Below are 17,562 nucleotides of genomic sequence, written 5' to 3'. Positions count from 1 at the left end.
GTCTTTCTAAAACTTTAGATATAAATATTTTGTGGACCAGCAGTCAAAGGCACACTACCGAAAATAAAAGAGGAGTGTTTCATAAAATCATGATGTTTTTCAAAAGAAAAAAAAATCCCCGAAATACTTGTCCAAATTTCATCAAGCTTTCAGGCTTTTAAAATTTCAATATAAAAATAATAGGCATAGGAAAAACGTTTTAAGGAGCCGAAAAAAAAAAAGTTCGCGTTTAGGAGTAACAGGCGGAGGGTCCCCATCAGCAACTATCGAATTCCGACCTTTTATCTGATCGCCAGTATGGGTTCTACAAGCGGCGTTCTGCTGGTGATCTTGCCTTCCTAATTGACTCCTCTCTTAGCCATTTCGGTGAAACTTTTGCACTTGCCTTAGATATCTCGAAAGCTTTTGACAGGGTCTGGCACAAATCTTTGGTCTCCAAACTACCCTCCAACGGATTCTATCCCTCTCTCTTTACTTTCATCTCCGATTTCCTTTCCGGCCTTTCTATCTCTGCTGTGATAGATGGTCACTGTTCTACCCACTTACCTATTAACAGTGATGTTCCGTAGGGCTCTGTCCTATCTCCCATTTTCTTTCTGTTCTTCATTGATGATCTTTCCAAAACAATATGTCCTATCCGTACTTACGCCAGTGACTCTACTCTGCTTTACTCAACATCTTTTTAAAAAAGACACTCCAAACAGGAACCACATGATCCCAGGCTGGAGGCTCCAGAACGCTTAACATCAGACGTTACTATCATTGCCGATTAGGGTAAGAAGAACTATGTGTCCTTCAATACCTCAGAAACTTAGCTTCTCCACCTGTCAACTCGACACAATCTTCCAAACACCTGTCTGTTATTCTTCAACAGCACTCAGCTGTCACATCTTCTATAATAGATATCCTCGGTCTACCCTTACCTCATAATTTCAATCGGAAATCTCATATCTTTTCTCTTATTAAATCAGCTCTTTAGGAGAGAGTAGAGTCTAAGGCTCATCGTCTAACCAACTCCTCTCCTCTTATTGTGTCTTTTACCTCTCAAATCGCGCCGCCAAGTTGCCTCTTTATATATATATATATATATATATATATATATATATATATATATATATATATATATATATATATATATATATATATATATATATATATATATATATATATATATATATATATATATATATATATATATATATATATATATATATATATATATATATATATATATATATATATATATATATATATATATATATATATATATATATATATATATATATATATATATATATATATATATATATATATATATATATATATATATATATATATATATATATATATATATATATATATATATATATCATCATCATCATCATCATCATCGTTTAACGTCCATTGGACGGGATATAAGCCTCCTCCACTGTTGCCGGTCCATAGCCATTTTTCCGTGATGTTCATCATTCTCATATCTTCCTCCACCACCTTTCTCCACGTCTTCCTTGGCCTTCCTGATGGTCTTCTGCCCTTTACCTCAAAGTTCAGTGCTCGTCTTAGGATGTGTTCTTCTCCTCTTCTCTTCACATGTCCAAACCACCTTAATTTTGTCTTACTCAGTAACTCCCTCTTTGACAACCCCGACCTTTTCCGTCCTGACGGTCTTCACCTCAATGCGATTGGCTCAGCACGGCTTGGTAGGCTGCTGAACGAGGAAGTACTTTTGTACTCAAAAAACTCCGAGCGCGGGAGGGGCACCAAAGTATCGTAAACAACCAACCAGTAGAGCCCGCCCAGCATACACCAACGCCCCCAACAGAAAACACACGCAGACACCGGACTACTGTGCCTCGAAGCACTGAAGTCAAGAAGGACATTTCTGTCCTATACAAACACGCGCGGAGCTTAATACCCAAACGGGATGAGTTACTTGCCTACGTTGACGTAGAAAGTCCGGACGTGATTGCCATCACCGAAACGTGGGCCACCTCTGACCACCTAATGACCGAATTCTCAATTCCAGGATACGAGAGCTTCTACAAAAACAGACTTCACAAGAAAGGAGGAGGTGTTATCTGTTACGTCAAGAACAAATACCCTGCCGTGGAAGTAACCAAAGGAGACTCAGAGAAATATGACACAGTATATGTTGAACTGGAGACTAGCAAGCACAACAAAATAACGATTGGAACCGTTTACAGACCTCCAAAGCAACAAGAAGCGGACGACGAAGCGCTGTACGAAGAAATCCACACCGTAACGCAAAACAAACAATCAGTCATTATCGGGGACTTTAACTGTGCCAACATTGACTGGACCACGATGATTGGAGATCGGGAGGGTAACAGATTGCTCGAAATGTTAGAAGACACTTTTCTTACTCAGATTGTTACCCAACCGACGAGGGAAAATAACATATTAGACCTAGTACTCGTGAGTGATTCAGATCTCACACGTGAATGTCAAGTCGGCGAAAAGCTGGATGGTTGCGACCATCACCTAATCCGCCTAAAGATCAGAACAGACCATGAACTCACCGAAAACACGTCCAAGATTCCAGACTACGAAAGAGCCAATTTTAATTTCGCTCATGAGCTGCTAACCCAGACAACTTGGGAACCCATGACCTACACTCCTGTGGACGGAGCGTGGAATGGCTTCAAGAACAAACTCCTGGAGGTAGAGAGAACAACTGTTCCCATGAAGACAAGGAGAACAAATAATGCCATAAGCCCACCATGGATGACTACCCAGGTTCGACGGGCGATTAATTTAAAGAAGAGAAAATACAACTCGCTCAAAGAAAACGGCACTGACGAGGCACGCGAACAATACCATCAAAGCCTCAGAGCTTGCAGAACACTCATTCGCCAGCGTAAACGCGACTATGAAAAGCAAATTGCACGCGAAGCCAAGTCCAACCCGAAAAAGTTCTTCACGTATATAAGAACCAAAAAGAAAACAAAAAGCAATATCGGTCCCTTAAAAGATGAAAGTGACGTACTAACACAGGACAGTAGCCAAATGGTCGAAATCCTAAACAGAAACTTCGCGTCTGTGTTCCGGTCGAGAATACCCAGTCCGTACCCGAGAGCCCTACCCCACCGATGGGAATCACTCCCCTAGAAATTGGCACAATCGAAGAACGGGATGTGAAGAAGTACCTAGACAAACTCGAGACAAACAAGTCCACCGGACCCGACGACTTGTCACCCAGGCTGCTCAAGGAACTCAAGCAGCAAATCTTCAAGCCACTCACCACCATCTACAATCTGTCACTACAACAAAACAAAGTCCCAAAAGACTGGAAACAAGCGAATGTAACTCCGATCTACAAAAAGGGAGACAAAAACGTGGCCCTAAACTACAGACCAATCAGCCTGACCTCTGTGGCGGGAAAAATCCTCGAGAAGATCATTAGATACAAACTCGTTAGGTTCCTTGAAGACAACAACATCATTTCCGATGCTCAGCACGGTTTCAGGAACAAGCGCTCATGCTTAACCAATTTATTGGACTTCTTCCAAGGTATCTATGAAAACTGGGATAATCATATCCCCAGCGATGTTATATATCTAGACTTTCAGAAAGCCTTTGACAAAGTGCCACACGAAAGACTCCTCAAGAAACTCAAGTCGGCGGGATTAGGCGGCAATCTGACAGCGTGGATCAAGGACTGGCTCACTGGAAGAAAACAGCGAGTTGTACTCAACGGACAGGCCTCCGAGTGGCTCCCGGTCACAAGTGGAGTGCCACAGCGGGTCAATGCTGGGACCCATACTTTTCATCATATATATCAACGACCTAGAACTAGGATTGAAATCCAATCTTTCAAAATTTGCCGACGACACAAAGGTGGGTGGGAAGGCCCTCACAACGGCAGACTGCAAAATTATCCAGAGAGACCTGGACCAGATCACTCGGTGGTCAGAAAAATGGCAGATGTCCTTCAACACTGCCAAATGTAAAGTAATGCATATCGGATCCAGAAACAGCAACCACACATACCACATGGGTGGCGAACCACTACATGTTGTGCAAGAGGAAAGAGACCTCGGGGTCACCATCAGCAGTGACTTGAAACAAATAAAACACTGCAAGTCCGCCTGTAAGAAAGCCAATACAATGCCTGGGTTCATATCGAGGAACTTCGAATACAAGACGCCGGGAGTTATGTTATCCTTGTACAATTCGCTGGTAAGGCCCCACCTGGAATACGCCGTGCAATTCTGGTCTCCTAATTACAGGAAAGACATTGAATTACTTGAGAGAGTACAGCGCCGCGCCACGAAGATGATACCATCACTGAGGACGAAGCCCTATGAAGAGCGACTCGAGCGACTCAACCTCTTCACGTTGGAAAAGAGACGCCTGCGGGGAGACATGATACAAGTCTTTAAGTACCTGAACAAGCTCAGCAACGTTGATCACTCCAAACTCTTCACGCTACAAACCAACCTGAGAACAAGAAACAACGGAAAAACAATTCAAGCAAAGCGATGCAATACCGACATCGGCAGGAGTTATTTCTCGAATAGAGTTGTTCGCCACTGGAACAGCCTTCCTGCAGAAGTGGTTAGCGAAGAGACCATCAACTCCTTCAAGAAACGCATTGATCGCCACTTTGCTGCATCGGGAGTGAACTGAACGTTCCCAAGAGTAGATACACAAGTGCTTTAATCCTTCCCTGCAAGCCACTCCTATGGCAAACGGATTGATTGAATCACTGAACGCAGGCAGCCTAGTTATGAGCCAACAGGCTTTCTGCTGCCTGCTAGTCCATGTTTCCATGTAAACACACCCCGGTAAAACAGGATTGCCAAGGCGGCCTCATCCTGTCGCTCCCACTTTTATCCAGTCATTCGTACTGTATTTCCGGTCTAACATACCCTACGACCACTCATTCGTACCCGATTCCCGGTCTAACATGCCCTACGTACACTCATTCGTACCCGATTTCCCGTCTAACATACCCTACGTCCGGTTATTCGTACCCGATTCCCGGTCTAACATACCCTACGTACACTCATTCGTACCCGATTTCCCGTCTAACATACCCTACGTCCGGTTATTCGTACCCGATCTCCGCTGTAAACACAACCCTGTAAAACTAAATTGCCAAATCAATACCACCCCATAGCCCGCAGCTAGATGGTATACGTTTGGCATTCTATCCCCTACTAACGGGTCGTTTTGAAGCCGCAGGTGAAGGCGGCTGCCTTACAATTTTTTTTTTTTTTTTACATCTCTGCCTATAGAGCCGATAGACTTTCGTCAGGGGCCAGGTGGTCGGCCCATGCCCATCATGGCGCAGGCAATTTTTATAGTGGCTCCAGCTATACTTGGCCCATGCTGCCCCCCGGAACTCATTTTTGATTTACTTGGACGGTTTCTTGTAGAGTCAGAGTTGATGGGTGGTCTTCTGGACGTGCATGGTCTTAGGCCACTCGGCGGTGACTGGAAAAATCCCAGGTGGTAGCTTGGGGATTCGAATCGACGTTGTCCATGGCGTGATGAATGCTGGGCCCGCACGCTAACCACTCAGCCACCGCCTACTGAAAACACGCTTGTGATTCGCTAAGCCCGCTGATGTCATCCACGGTATTCACCCAAACATCACCCTCTAACTACGACGGAACGAAAGCTTTGTGAATCTGAAGTTAACGTTGATATCGATAGTTCATAGTTTTTACAGCGAAGTTAACGTTGAATCGATAGTTCATAGTTTTTACCGCGGGCCATTTGAGATCATCTCTGTGAAGCCCGCCCCAGCACGTATGAATACGGTCAACATGGTCACCCAACTGAGGGAGTCTGAAGCTGCTGTTCTCACACTGGGCCTTTTATCTCCAACCCCATTGGCGGTAGGGGCAACCAGCAACTCCAACTTTTTCGGGTGTGCGTTACACGTGGACAGGGTCGGTTGCACATAGTATTCACAATGTTTACAAAGATAGTCACCCTGTATTTCATGGCGCCGTTTGCTAAATGCGGCTTGTGCTTCCGCTACCCAAGTTAGGGACTTGTTGCTGCAGTTAAATGAAATGAAGAAGCAATTCTGGGCACAGTCATGGTTTCAAAGACGAGAGGACAGGAGGGTTTACCCAAACCTCGTCAGGGAGCTGTGCTGCTTAGACCGGAAATCTTTCTACAATTTTCATGGAATGGAGAAGAGTTTTTTTAGAACTAGGATCCCACAGAGCGGGATGTTCTCTTATCTTGTCAATTAAATAGTAAACAAAGCAGCTCTGCCAGTCCACTTTATAAGTTTCTTGGTGGGCCATCTTCCACTGCTCCTCACGCCTCAGTTACTGCCGTCGTCTGTTTGTTTACATACAGCTGCGTGGTTGCTCGTATCCCAAACCATTTTCCATCCGTACGGACATCTGACAACTTGCTCCCGATTAGGCGTGCAGGCAACCGGGGTCGCCAGTAGCCCCAACGGTTAGGGGAAACTGGCCAGTGTCATACCGCCTTTTAAAGCAGAGCGCGTGACGCCGACGGTAGTTAGACTTGACCCATACATGTCAAAGCAGCGCGAAACTTGGGACGATGGTAAGAGTTTAGGACTAAACGCGAAACTCAGGATCGTGAAACTCGGATAACGCGAAACTCGGAAGGGTACTGTATATCGTATTGACGGGAACTGAACTAATGCTGTAAATCATCTTAAAATGGCCATGGTAGCGGGGTGCTGAGGGTGAGGTGGTGGCGATGAGGTATTGAGCGGCGGCCCTGCTAAACAAAGGAAAGAGGTGTGTCACGTGCTTTTCACACTGGGTATCACTGGAGTGACACTCCAGTCAGTCAGTCAGTCAAAACAAAAGAAAAAAAGTAAAATAAATACAATAATGTGTGGAAGGGCACTGTGGAATGTGCATGGCGGGCCTAATACTTGTTTCTTTACAATCAGAGCGGTGCCACCCGCGTTAGTTTACGCCCTCCACCACATCCTGCCGACTCAAGTTAGTCAGAAAAAAATATAATGGAGAGACACAAAAACAAGCAATAAAAATAGTGAATAAGCAGAATAACATGTTGAAGGGCACTGGAGTGCGCATGGCGCACCTCATACTGACTAGGTTTGGTGATGGCGGTGAGTTGGAGCGGGCGGTGCCACTTGAAAACAAAAGTTTGAGGCGTGCCTTGCACATTCCACAGTGCCGTTCCATATGTTATTGCACCTTTTCATCGCTTGTTTCTGTTTTTGTGTCTCATTTGTCCTTCAGTCCTTGCCTCCACATCACGTACTGTGGGTTCAACTCGCGCACATTGAGATTGTGGATTATATTTTTAGGTCCTTGCGTAGTAGGTGTTTCGTGTAGTGTGAATACAAATAGTAGGAGTGCCTGCTGTATTTTGAGATACCAAGGGAGTAAAGTGGGAAAAGAAAAGTCAGCTTCTTCACTGGCCGGAACAAATAAGCGCTTTTTCAGTGTTTTAAATATCCCGAGTTTCACGATCCTCGAGTTTAGCGCTATACCTTGGGAACAAAGCAAGCGTCAAACTCTGTAGGATACTGTAGGTGTATAGCCTGTAAGTATGTGCACCTTCTTGATGCCCTTCGAGGCGACCGTGCGGCGCTTGGCGAGGGAGCCAGCAGTACAGAAATGGTCAGGCAGTCAAGCCAGTGCTCCCCATACTACTATTTTTCCCCAAAGAATATGAATTCCTACTACGCGAGTTTGTTTGGCACCCAATATAGTCACGTAGTAGACGTGCCTTCTGTACTTGCGTAAAAAGAGAGGTACCTTCCAACTCTCAAGGACTCTGAACTTACCATAGATCAATAGAGGGGAAGCCAGTCAGTGCTGCCAGACCAATCAGATTCCGCAAAACTTCATTAGAGGGGGCCATGACCCATCCAGCCTTCCCATCACGGTAAAGTCTCTCAAGTCCCAGTTCTGTCTGAAAGAGACAGATTGGTTAGGTGAAGAGGATGGTGCAGGCAACCCGTAAAGAGTGAATTAAAGAATGTAGCTTTATCAACCTTGATCTATGTTTCTTCGCCATATTGGCCCTTGAACCTGTGGCAGGAAATAACCCATTACCCTGAACACAGGGTCAATGTGCCATCTGGGCTACCACAGTTTACTTTCCCTAAGTTTCCTCAAGTTATTTATTTACTGACAAACCTGTAAGGATGGATGAACAGCTGGGTCAGCTATCTGGAGACTTCCTGGGCAAGGGATTCAAATTGAGCCTTGTGGATTTTTAGCTAGGCGTGTTAATCACCACTGAGGTGGTCACATAGGGTCAGTCAAATCACGAGACCAATGCAAGCATGGAAGGAAAGAGCGCATTAAGGAAAAATGTGTGCTTCTGTACCATGGGCATGGTAGAAGTCTCAACAGGCAAGGATATGTCCAGTAGAAAAAAGTTATGTGCGAACAGAATGTTGGTTAACAAATGGCATGGTATGAATAATAGAGAGGTAAGCAGATGTAGTTTGGTTGTGAGAGCAAGGTGACAGGGGTGGCGTAAATGCTGCAAAATGGGAGCATGTGATCAAGGAGAAATGCACATAGTAGTACTACTGCCATAGCTACCCATTCAAATGAATTTCTCATAGGGAGCAAGGCATCAAAGCTAGACAAAACATCAAAGCCATACAAAAAAAAAAAAAAGAGATACATAAACATGTACTCACTTTATAGCCAGTACCGCCACACACCCGCAGCATGTTCTCTGTTACGTTTGCCACATTCTTTGCAGCAGTAAACTTCAATTGCCAACACCAGTGTATCTTGCTTGACCTGTGGATTTGTTGTACACACAATTAGATATACGTACATGTACACGTCACTATCACTAACCTCACATTTTTACATCAGAGGAAGCTGGTTGCACTGAAGTGACTAACATCCTAAAAAGCTGCCACAGAATACTATATTTCAGTTATTCAAATTATAGTGCAAAATTTCATTCATGGATGTCAGGGTTGTTGATTATTTTTATCAATAAATAAATAAAAAAATCGATTTTTTTATATTTATGAAAGTAATTAAATTATGTTGCCGTATTTTTGCATCATATTTCATCATCATAACTAACCTGGTTGGCTGTTTGAGCCAGTCACAAGACTGGCCAGCCACAGCCAGCCAGTCATGGCCAACACCACACCACAACTCTCTCTAGTCACTTAACAGTCTAACCAGATCATGTCATAGTTTGGACACGTCCTGACTGAAACTGCACAAAGAAAAACGACACCAGCTTCAAATGGAAGCATTAGAAAAAGGATGTGGATGATCCAGATACCTAAGTATGTTTGGTGATTCTTTGAGAAATATAGGTAAATATTCAAATATTTTCTTTACTGGCACATCCTATTATTGGTGTTTTTGTTCCTTTTAATAGCTTCTCTTTAGTTCATTTGATTGTTTGGAGGGTCCTAAGACTACCCACATGCTGTCCTGATGATTGCCTATCAACCCGGACTCCAGCGAAACTCTAATGAGGATCAATTGAAGCTCGGGGGTGGGTGAGAGCGAATAGCCAAGCAAGATGGCGGCACTATAAAACACTTGCCTGTCCCTGAAAGAAAAACATCAGCTCCATAAAAAAAAGGTATACTACCAATATAAGCCGAACGTAAAAAAAAATAAAAAGATCCTAATAAAGGGTAAAGTTGGGGCATATGCTATAGCTGAGCGTGGCCGCAGTGCTCATCTCCGTAGCACTGGCCCTTGAGCTTGTTGTGGGAAGAATTGATCCCCCCAGGACACATGGTCAGCGTGACATCTGGGTTACCACAGTTTACTTTCCCCAGATTTCCCCGGGTATCATTTAACAACCAGCCCAAAAGGGAGGATGAACAGCTGGGTGAGCGGCACGCTGACTGCCCAGTCCAGGATTCGAACCCAAGGTCGCTGATTCGTAGTTAGGCACGCTTACCACAAGACCATGGAGGCACAAAAAAAAAGACTGAAAGGGTGAGAAACTTGTTATATGGGATAGACTTAATCAGCATCTAACACAGCCAATGTCAACAAGACGAGAAAACAATTACAACAAGCAAATGAACTGGAGTTGCTAACCCATGGTTGCACTGCACACATTCTAAATATTTGGATCATTATTTGGAAATTGGTAACATAAAAGAACAAGTGGTTTTTGTTGTAAGATACTTTTGAAACCATAACTCTACCCTCAGCAAGATACCCCAGGACACTAGATCACTAGTGTGTAGCTGATTAAAGTTATAAATAATGCACTAACCAGCTCAGGAAATGTTATGAAGTTGACAAGGGAAAATATTAATATCAAAGCTAGAGAGTGTTTTTTTCGATTATTTTTTTTCCATTTTATATTGTTGCCCTGCAATAAAATCAAGATTTAAATCAATGACATTAAAAAAAATAATTTGATTTCAATCTTGATTTCAATCAATGATTTAAATCAACTTGATTTACATCAAACAGCCCTGATGTACATTAAATGTGTTTTAAATCTAAGCTTTCACTAATACATACATATGATTCAATGATGCAACAATGTTTTGCCTCAATCAAAACAATAAAAAAAAATATTTCCATAACATGGAAATACAGATTACTCAAGGTATAAAAAACACCTGAACGGTTGGTTCCTATAAGAGAGAGAGAGAGAGAGAGAGAGAGAGAGAGAGAGAGAGAGAGAGAGAGAGAGAGAGAGAGAGTTGTTATACAAACTGCAATAACTGAATTATCTTAAAGTACACCACAAAGTGCTACAGACCAAACCCAGGCCTTCTGCATAGAAGTCAGGGCACATCACGGTTGGGTTGGTACATTGTGCACTGCAATAAGAAACATGAAAGCTAATGTGTGCTTCAACCACACCAGCACCATACGCTCATCAACCTGAGTAACCCCAACGACAGAGGACGGCAGTCGTCTAGAAATGGATATAGCTACTCCCTTGCAACGAGCACCATCGTTCTGGCCTGAAAAGTGGTAGGTTTAACCCTCACTACAGATCTCTCCATTGCCAGGTCCCTTTGTCTCAGAGAGCCCCACTATGTTCACCCTCAGCCTCATGAGCTCAGGTGAAAGATGTGGCAGTTGCTGATCATTCGAGAGGGTCTGGACGTTCCAAGCACCCACACGGAAAGCCCATTGAAGGTTAAATCCAGGCCTGGTTTGACGAGCTCGTGTCTAGTTTGCACCACCCTGGTGGTCCATGAGAGAAAGGAAAGGATGTGTTTGGGCCACGGATGCTCTCCTGCCCCAACCAGACCTGTTAAAAGTACTGGATGTCATATATTTATGTTGGGAAGTTAACTCCTGTGTCCCTGCCCACCATGGCGCCCAGCAAAGGGTGGCCGACTCTTGCATCTATATAAGCCCAACAGCCCCAAGGGGAACAGAAGAGTGTATGCAGCCACCACCTGACACAGTGGTGGGCGCCTGGAACTGGTCATGCAGACTAGCCGACTGACCTCTTCGAATCAGAAGAGGCTGCACGCCTTGGCCTAAATAAGGGACCAAAGAGGTGTGTTGCTAGCAGCAGCGCATGACTACGGCATCGCTCAACCTCAAGGACTCCCGTCTCCCGGCCTTACAGGGGACGCCACATACGGAAAACATGTGGGAGGACTATGGTTAAGGGCGCATCAAGCAGTCCTCAGGGTTTGGCACATCCAATGGAGAGAAGGAGTGATGAAAGAGGGAAAAAAATAGATGAAGAAAAGAAGAAGAAGAAAAAGAAGAAGAAGAAGAAGAAGAAGAAGAAGAAGATTGCCAAATACAGCAATACCTCGGTTTATGAGTGCCTTACCTTACGAATGTTTTGATTTATGAGCAAAAATAAATTACTAAAAATGCATTGGTTTACGAGTGGTGATGTGGTGCACGAGCATCCTGTGCGTTGTTTCCCTTCGTTCGCTCAGAGTGGAAAACAATGGGAATGGGGTCTCAGTCCGCGTTGTACACTCGCAGAGGTAGCACCCGCGCGCTCATGTCCACTTGCGTTTGAGCGCTAAAGTGCGATCTTTGTGTTTTCAGCACTAGAGTATGCGTTCCTTTTGGTTCACTAGTTTTTTGGTTTGCAAGCAAAATTCTTGAACGAATTAAGCTCGTAAACCGAGGCATGACTATAATTATGCAAGAGTCTGGAGCTACAGGCGTTGAGTGTAAATAATTATCTAATTCATGGAGAGAAGGTTAGAGAGCAATGTAATTTGGTTAGTTAAATATAGGCAAAGCTCACACTCATTATAATAAAGCTATGTAAACAACACTGCAGATAAATACCCACCTTGGTGTAACACTCAGGTCAGAATGAATGGTCCAGTCATTGTTATTTGTGACAGAGTCCATCATCTGGCACAGTAAATAGGCTGTGGCGCGTGCTGAGGTGCTCTCTATAACACACTCCCCATAGGCATCCTGGGATCAAGGAAAAATAACCTATTTAATTATTTTCAAAAGGAAATGGGTGCAGATTGACACGATCAGCCTATTAACGAGAGATACAATAAACTCTCGGTACAACGGACTTCCGTTTGTACGCTATTAACCGACTTATAAAAAAATAAAAAATAAGATATTGTATATTTGTCTTCATGCATCACACGATATCAACATGAATAAAATTATTATTGCCTTGTGTAATAGTATGAATGTACCCAGGGGTGGCAGTTTTGTTAACAAAACATAAGTAGGCCTTGTAGTTTTGAAAATATTATTAAAGAGCTAAGATTATTACGCTGATGCACAAGTCGCACAATTTGTTGCCAGTCATGTATCAGCGGTAAAATAAACTTATGGAAGAGGTATGCTACTCGGTTAAATAAAATTGGAGAATGGAGAAACACTTTCCAGGCAAAACAAATGGTAAAAATATACATGGAAGAAATACATCTAATTCAAGTGTTATTAAGGAAAATTGGTTTCATGAAAGACAAACAACTACAAGTAATGTCATCCATTGGTAAATAGGAAAAAAAAGCGAGTTTATTAGAATCCAATTTAGAGAAATACCAGAAGCAAATACCAAGTAAAGTAATCAAGAATGAAGATTACAATAATGTTGATAAATATATTAAGTAATCTTTCATAATTAAGAACTAGTTTGGTGAAATAAAAATTAATATCACAAAATGTTACACACCTGGATGGTTGGGTAGTCACACACCCGCATACCAATGTCTGCGTGAGCACTGGAGGTGAGGTGGCGGCGAGCGAGGTCGAGGCAGCCCATAGCAATTCCATTCCAACAGGATGATGTAAGCAGGAGGAAGTAGGCGTCTATGCACTCGACCATGTTCTAGGGAAAGGGATCCAACTTCTCAAAAATAATATGGCATTTCATGGATTTCACATTATTATTTTATACTCATGTAAACATTAACCCTACGGCTAGGATATAATTGACTGAGGAAGAAATTTAACCCTTAATAATAATATTGTAGAGGTCCATTACTACAAATTCTAGTTCCAAAAATCCTACTAGTCTATTTTCTAAAGCAGTGGCTCTAAAATTTTTTTGATGGGCTGCACACAATAGACAATATTTTGAATTTTGTCAACGCACCAAATGATATATGAATACATATTAAGCATGGTTTCATTATGAAACTACATACAGGTAACTCAATTTAGAAGAGTGATGCGTTCCTGGTGAGTTCGCGCAGAGTGAATTTCGCGTAAATTAAACATTTATTTTTATATTTCCAGTGGAACCTTGGATCACAAACGCCCTAAACACGAACGAATCGGTTCACAAACAAATTTTCCGAACACAAAAACATCTTGGGTGACGAACGGCGCCTCGAGCAAAGAACACGCAAACCGGCAACATCATGGGGAGACAAGCCTCGTTTGATCGTCTGTAGAATAATACACACACACACACAAAAAAAAAAAAAAAAAGTAATGGAGGGGAAAAGGAAGGAGAAGAGGGAAAGAGAGCGAATGATATGAAAATAAAGATATGTGGAAGGGTGAATGAGGAAAAGAAGTGGAGGAAAGAGAGAGAGAGAGAGAGAGAGAGAGAGAGAGAGAGAGAGAGAGAGAGAGAGAGAGAGAGAGAGAGAGAGAGAGAGAGAGAAAGGATGAAAACAGAAAGGGAAAGGAGAAGGGTGTGGGGGAGGAGGGACAGAAAGGAAAGTCAGGTCAGGGACTCGGTCAGGTAGAGGATCCGGAAATTGTGTGTGTGTGTGTGTGTGTGTGTGTGTGTGTGTGTGTGTGTGTGTGCGTAATTCACCACGGCCTGATTGGTTGGACCAAAATCTAATTATAACAAGTCTGGTCACTTCCCGGGAAAATCTCGTCGGGCTCGCGCATGACGTCACGCTGCCTTCAGAGGCGGGGGCCGTTGGCACCCGTTGCATGGAACCGAGTCAGTCAGCAACGAGACGGGGTCGGGTGCACAGCGTTGACATGAACCAGGATACCTAATAAATGTGCTGTAGGTGGCTGCACATACAATTATAAAAACAAATGTGGAATTGTTTTTCACATTTAAATAAGAATGGTATACTTGGAGTTGATAAAGAAATAATAGAATGACTGAAAAGGTAGTATACAGTGTACAAAAAAATATACAAGTCACCTATCAATTACTCCGTTTTCTGTCCTCGGACCATGGAGGTAGAATTTGTGGAGTCGACATCAGCTCTAAAAAGTGAATCCGCCGAACTGTCATTTTTAGGGCCGCAAGGTTGTGGACACCTGCCAGGTGTCAGGTGATGTCAGGTCAGGCTGCCCCGTAATGGGCTCGGCCAGGCTGCCAGGTGTTGTCAGGTCAGGTATTTATGAAATAGATCTACCGCAACAATAAATGTACAGTACTCAAAAGCACCACCATCATAATGAATGGGACGGAGTCTGTGGTAAAAACACCTAAGGTAATGGACGTGAGCTCTCACCCGGGTATCCCTCATCATGCGGCCCTAAAAATGAGAGTCGGGCGGCTTCACCTCAATGAATGGGTTTACCGGGCCGTGTCGACTCCACCAATTCTACCTTCATGCGTCGGACCCACCAAGGCAGCATGACGTCACGTCTTTGCACGCCTCTCCTGCGCTTGAACAGGCTTGGTATGAGTTGTCTTTGAGAGTGAACAAAATATAACAAGTCTGGTCACTTCCCGCGAAAATCTCGTCGGGCTCGCGCATGACGTCACGCTGATTTCAGTGGCGAGGTTGGTTGCGTGGAACCAAGTCAGTCTGCAACGAGACGGGGTCGGGTGCACAGCGTTGACGTGGACCAGGATGCCTAATAAATGTGCTGTAGGTGGCTGCACATCCAATTATAAACAGAAATGTGGAATTGTTTTTCACAGTTAAATAAGAATGGTATACTTTGAGTTAATAAAGAAATAATAGAATGACTGAAAAGGTAGTATACAATGGATATAAAAAAATACAAGTCACCCATCAATTACTCCGTTTTCTGTCCTTGTTTGTGGAGTCGACATCAGCCCTAAAAATTGAATCCGCCGAACTGTCATTTTTAGGGCTGCAAGGTTGTGGACACCTGCCAAGTGAGAGGTGATGTCAGGTCAGGCAGGCTCGGCTAAGTTACCAGGTGTTGTCAGGTCAGGTATTTATGAAATAAATCTACCGCAACAATAAATGTACAGTACTCAAAAACACCACCATCATAATGAATGAGACGGGGTTAACAACTAAGGTAGTGGCGCCTTCACCTCAATGAATGGGATTAGCGGGCCGTGTCGACACCACCAATTTTATCTCCATGCCTCAGACCCAACAAGGGAGCATGACGTCACCTCTTTGCCACACCTCTCCTGCGCGTGAACAGACTTGGTATGATTAGGCTTTGGGTTGGACTCGCTTTCGCCAGCAGGTACCCTCCTGACACGAGCAAGTGCATGCTCATTATAGTCGATCTCTGGGTACTGCCAGGACCTCACAGATCACACACCCCATCCTCCTTGCTCAAGGGGGGAGAGCAACCACTCCTAGTCAACGGAAAGAATCCGGCCTGAGCGGGGCTCGAACCGCCGCCTGTTTGGCCGTGAAGCCTTGCAGCGCGGCGCTCTAGCCGATTGAGCTACCGGATTGGTGTGTGTGTGTGTGTGTGTGTGTGTGTGTGTGTGTGTGTGTGTGTTTCCTAATTTGTATAAATCTATTTGTAGTATACAGGGCCTGAGCTCAAACTCGGATAGTCATGTCTCCCAATCTATATTTGTCGTACATATCCTTCATTTAATGGACACTGCCTGCCCGCTTCAACAATGTCATTACTTGGTCCATTCCATGTATCCACACTCCAGTATGGAAAACTGTATCTCTTTAAGTCTTTCAAACTTCAAATTTCAATTTCTTGCTGTGCCCTCTTAGTTGCTCCACCCCTTTTGTCTCGATCAGATAATTTTTATCCAACATGTCCATTTCACTTGCAGTCCTGTACAACGCTATCAGGTATCCTCTTTCTCTTCTTTCTTCGAGCGTTGGTAAGCTCAGTTCCATCAATCTAGCCTCGTTTGGCAGACTTGATAGTTCTGGCACCATCTTATCGTAATTACAATCCTTTGAATCCTTTCGAATTTCCTTATATCCTGTTTCTTGTGAGGTGACAAAACAACCACTGCATACTCTAACCTTGGTCTAATTAATGTTGTTCTTATTTTCTTCGTCGTCCCAATCCAAGTTTTGAAATGCCACTCTAATATTTTGCCGCAAACTATATATATCTCCGAATATCTTATATATGTGCTTCTCAGGTGTCAATGTTTCTTTTTCTCCACTAACTGTTGATAATGTCACTTCCATCCTAGACACTCCACATGGTCTATTTTTACTTTTTCCCATTTTCATTGTGACATTTCTTTTCATTAAAATCCATATTGTATTCTTTACTCCAATCATGTATCTCATTTATATCTTTCTGCAGCTTATTACAATCATCATCATCTCCTATTTTTCTAAGGATTTTGGCATCATCTGCAAATATACTCATAAAATTATTTACATTTTCCGGCATATCATATATTTATATTAAAAACATTATTGGCGTTATCCATGTGGCACTCCAATTCTGACCCTTCTCCAATCCGATTTTACATATTTCAACAGGTTCTTATTTCTCTGTTTGCCAGGTCACTTTTCATCCATTCTGACCTTTTTCTCCCTAATCTTCCTCTGTGTTCTGATTTCCACAACAATCTTTTATGTGGAACTTTATCAAATGCCCTTTTAAGGTCCAAAACTATGCAGTCTGCTGAGAGGTGGTGGCTGAGTGGATTGCGTGACGGCGCCGCGTCCAGGACGACGCGGGGTCGCGCCCCGCCCGGTGACACCAAGCTGAGATTATTCAGTCACCGCCGAGTGGTCTAAGAGTACCCACATTTTTTTTTTTTTTACAACAAAGGAGACAACTCAAGGGCACAAAAAAAGGAAACACTAATAAAAAAAGCCCGCTACTCGCTGCTCCTAAAAAAAGAATCAAAAGAGGTGGCCGAAAGAGAGGTCAATTTCGGGAGGAGAGGTGTCCTGATACCCTTCTCTTGAAAGAGTTTAAGTCGTAGGCAGGAGGAAATACAGTGAAGGAAGATTGTTCCAGAGTTTACCAGCGTGAGGGATGAAAGAGTGAAGATGTTGGTTAA

General features: G+C 43.3%; 1 protein-coding gene across 1 annotated transcript in view; it reads right to left on the bottom strand.

Moving 5' to 3' along the window:
- Positions 1 to 17,562, bottom strand: part of LOC126999207 (uncharacterized) — a gene marked incomplete at its 3' end in the record, with an annotated part of 57,679 nt that overhangs the window by 24,033 nt on the left and 16,084 nt on the right. Inside the window, 4 exon segments of the mRNA XM_050861535.1 lie at positions 7,784 to 7,911; positions 8,654 to 8,759; positions 12,244 to 12,374; positions 13,099 to 13,254. Coding sequence (XP_050717492.1) covers positions 7,784 to 7,911; positions 8,654 to 8,759; positions 12,244 to 12,374; positions 13,099 to 13,254 — 521 coding nt within the window.

Source organism: Eriocheir sinensis, chromosome 16 (assembly GCF_024679095.1).
Source record: "Eriocheir sinensis breed Jianghai 21 chromosome 16, ASM2467909v1, whole genome shotgun sequence".
Taxonomy (NCBI): Eukaryota; Metazoa; Arthropoda; class Malacostraca; order Decapoda; family Varunidae; genus Eriocheir; species Eriocheir sinensis.
The sequence above is the reverse complement of the archived record's forward strand: the minus strand, read 5'-3'. Positions and strand labels throughout refer to the sequence as shown.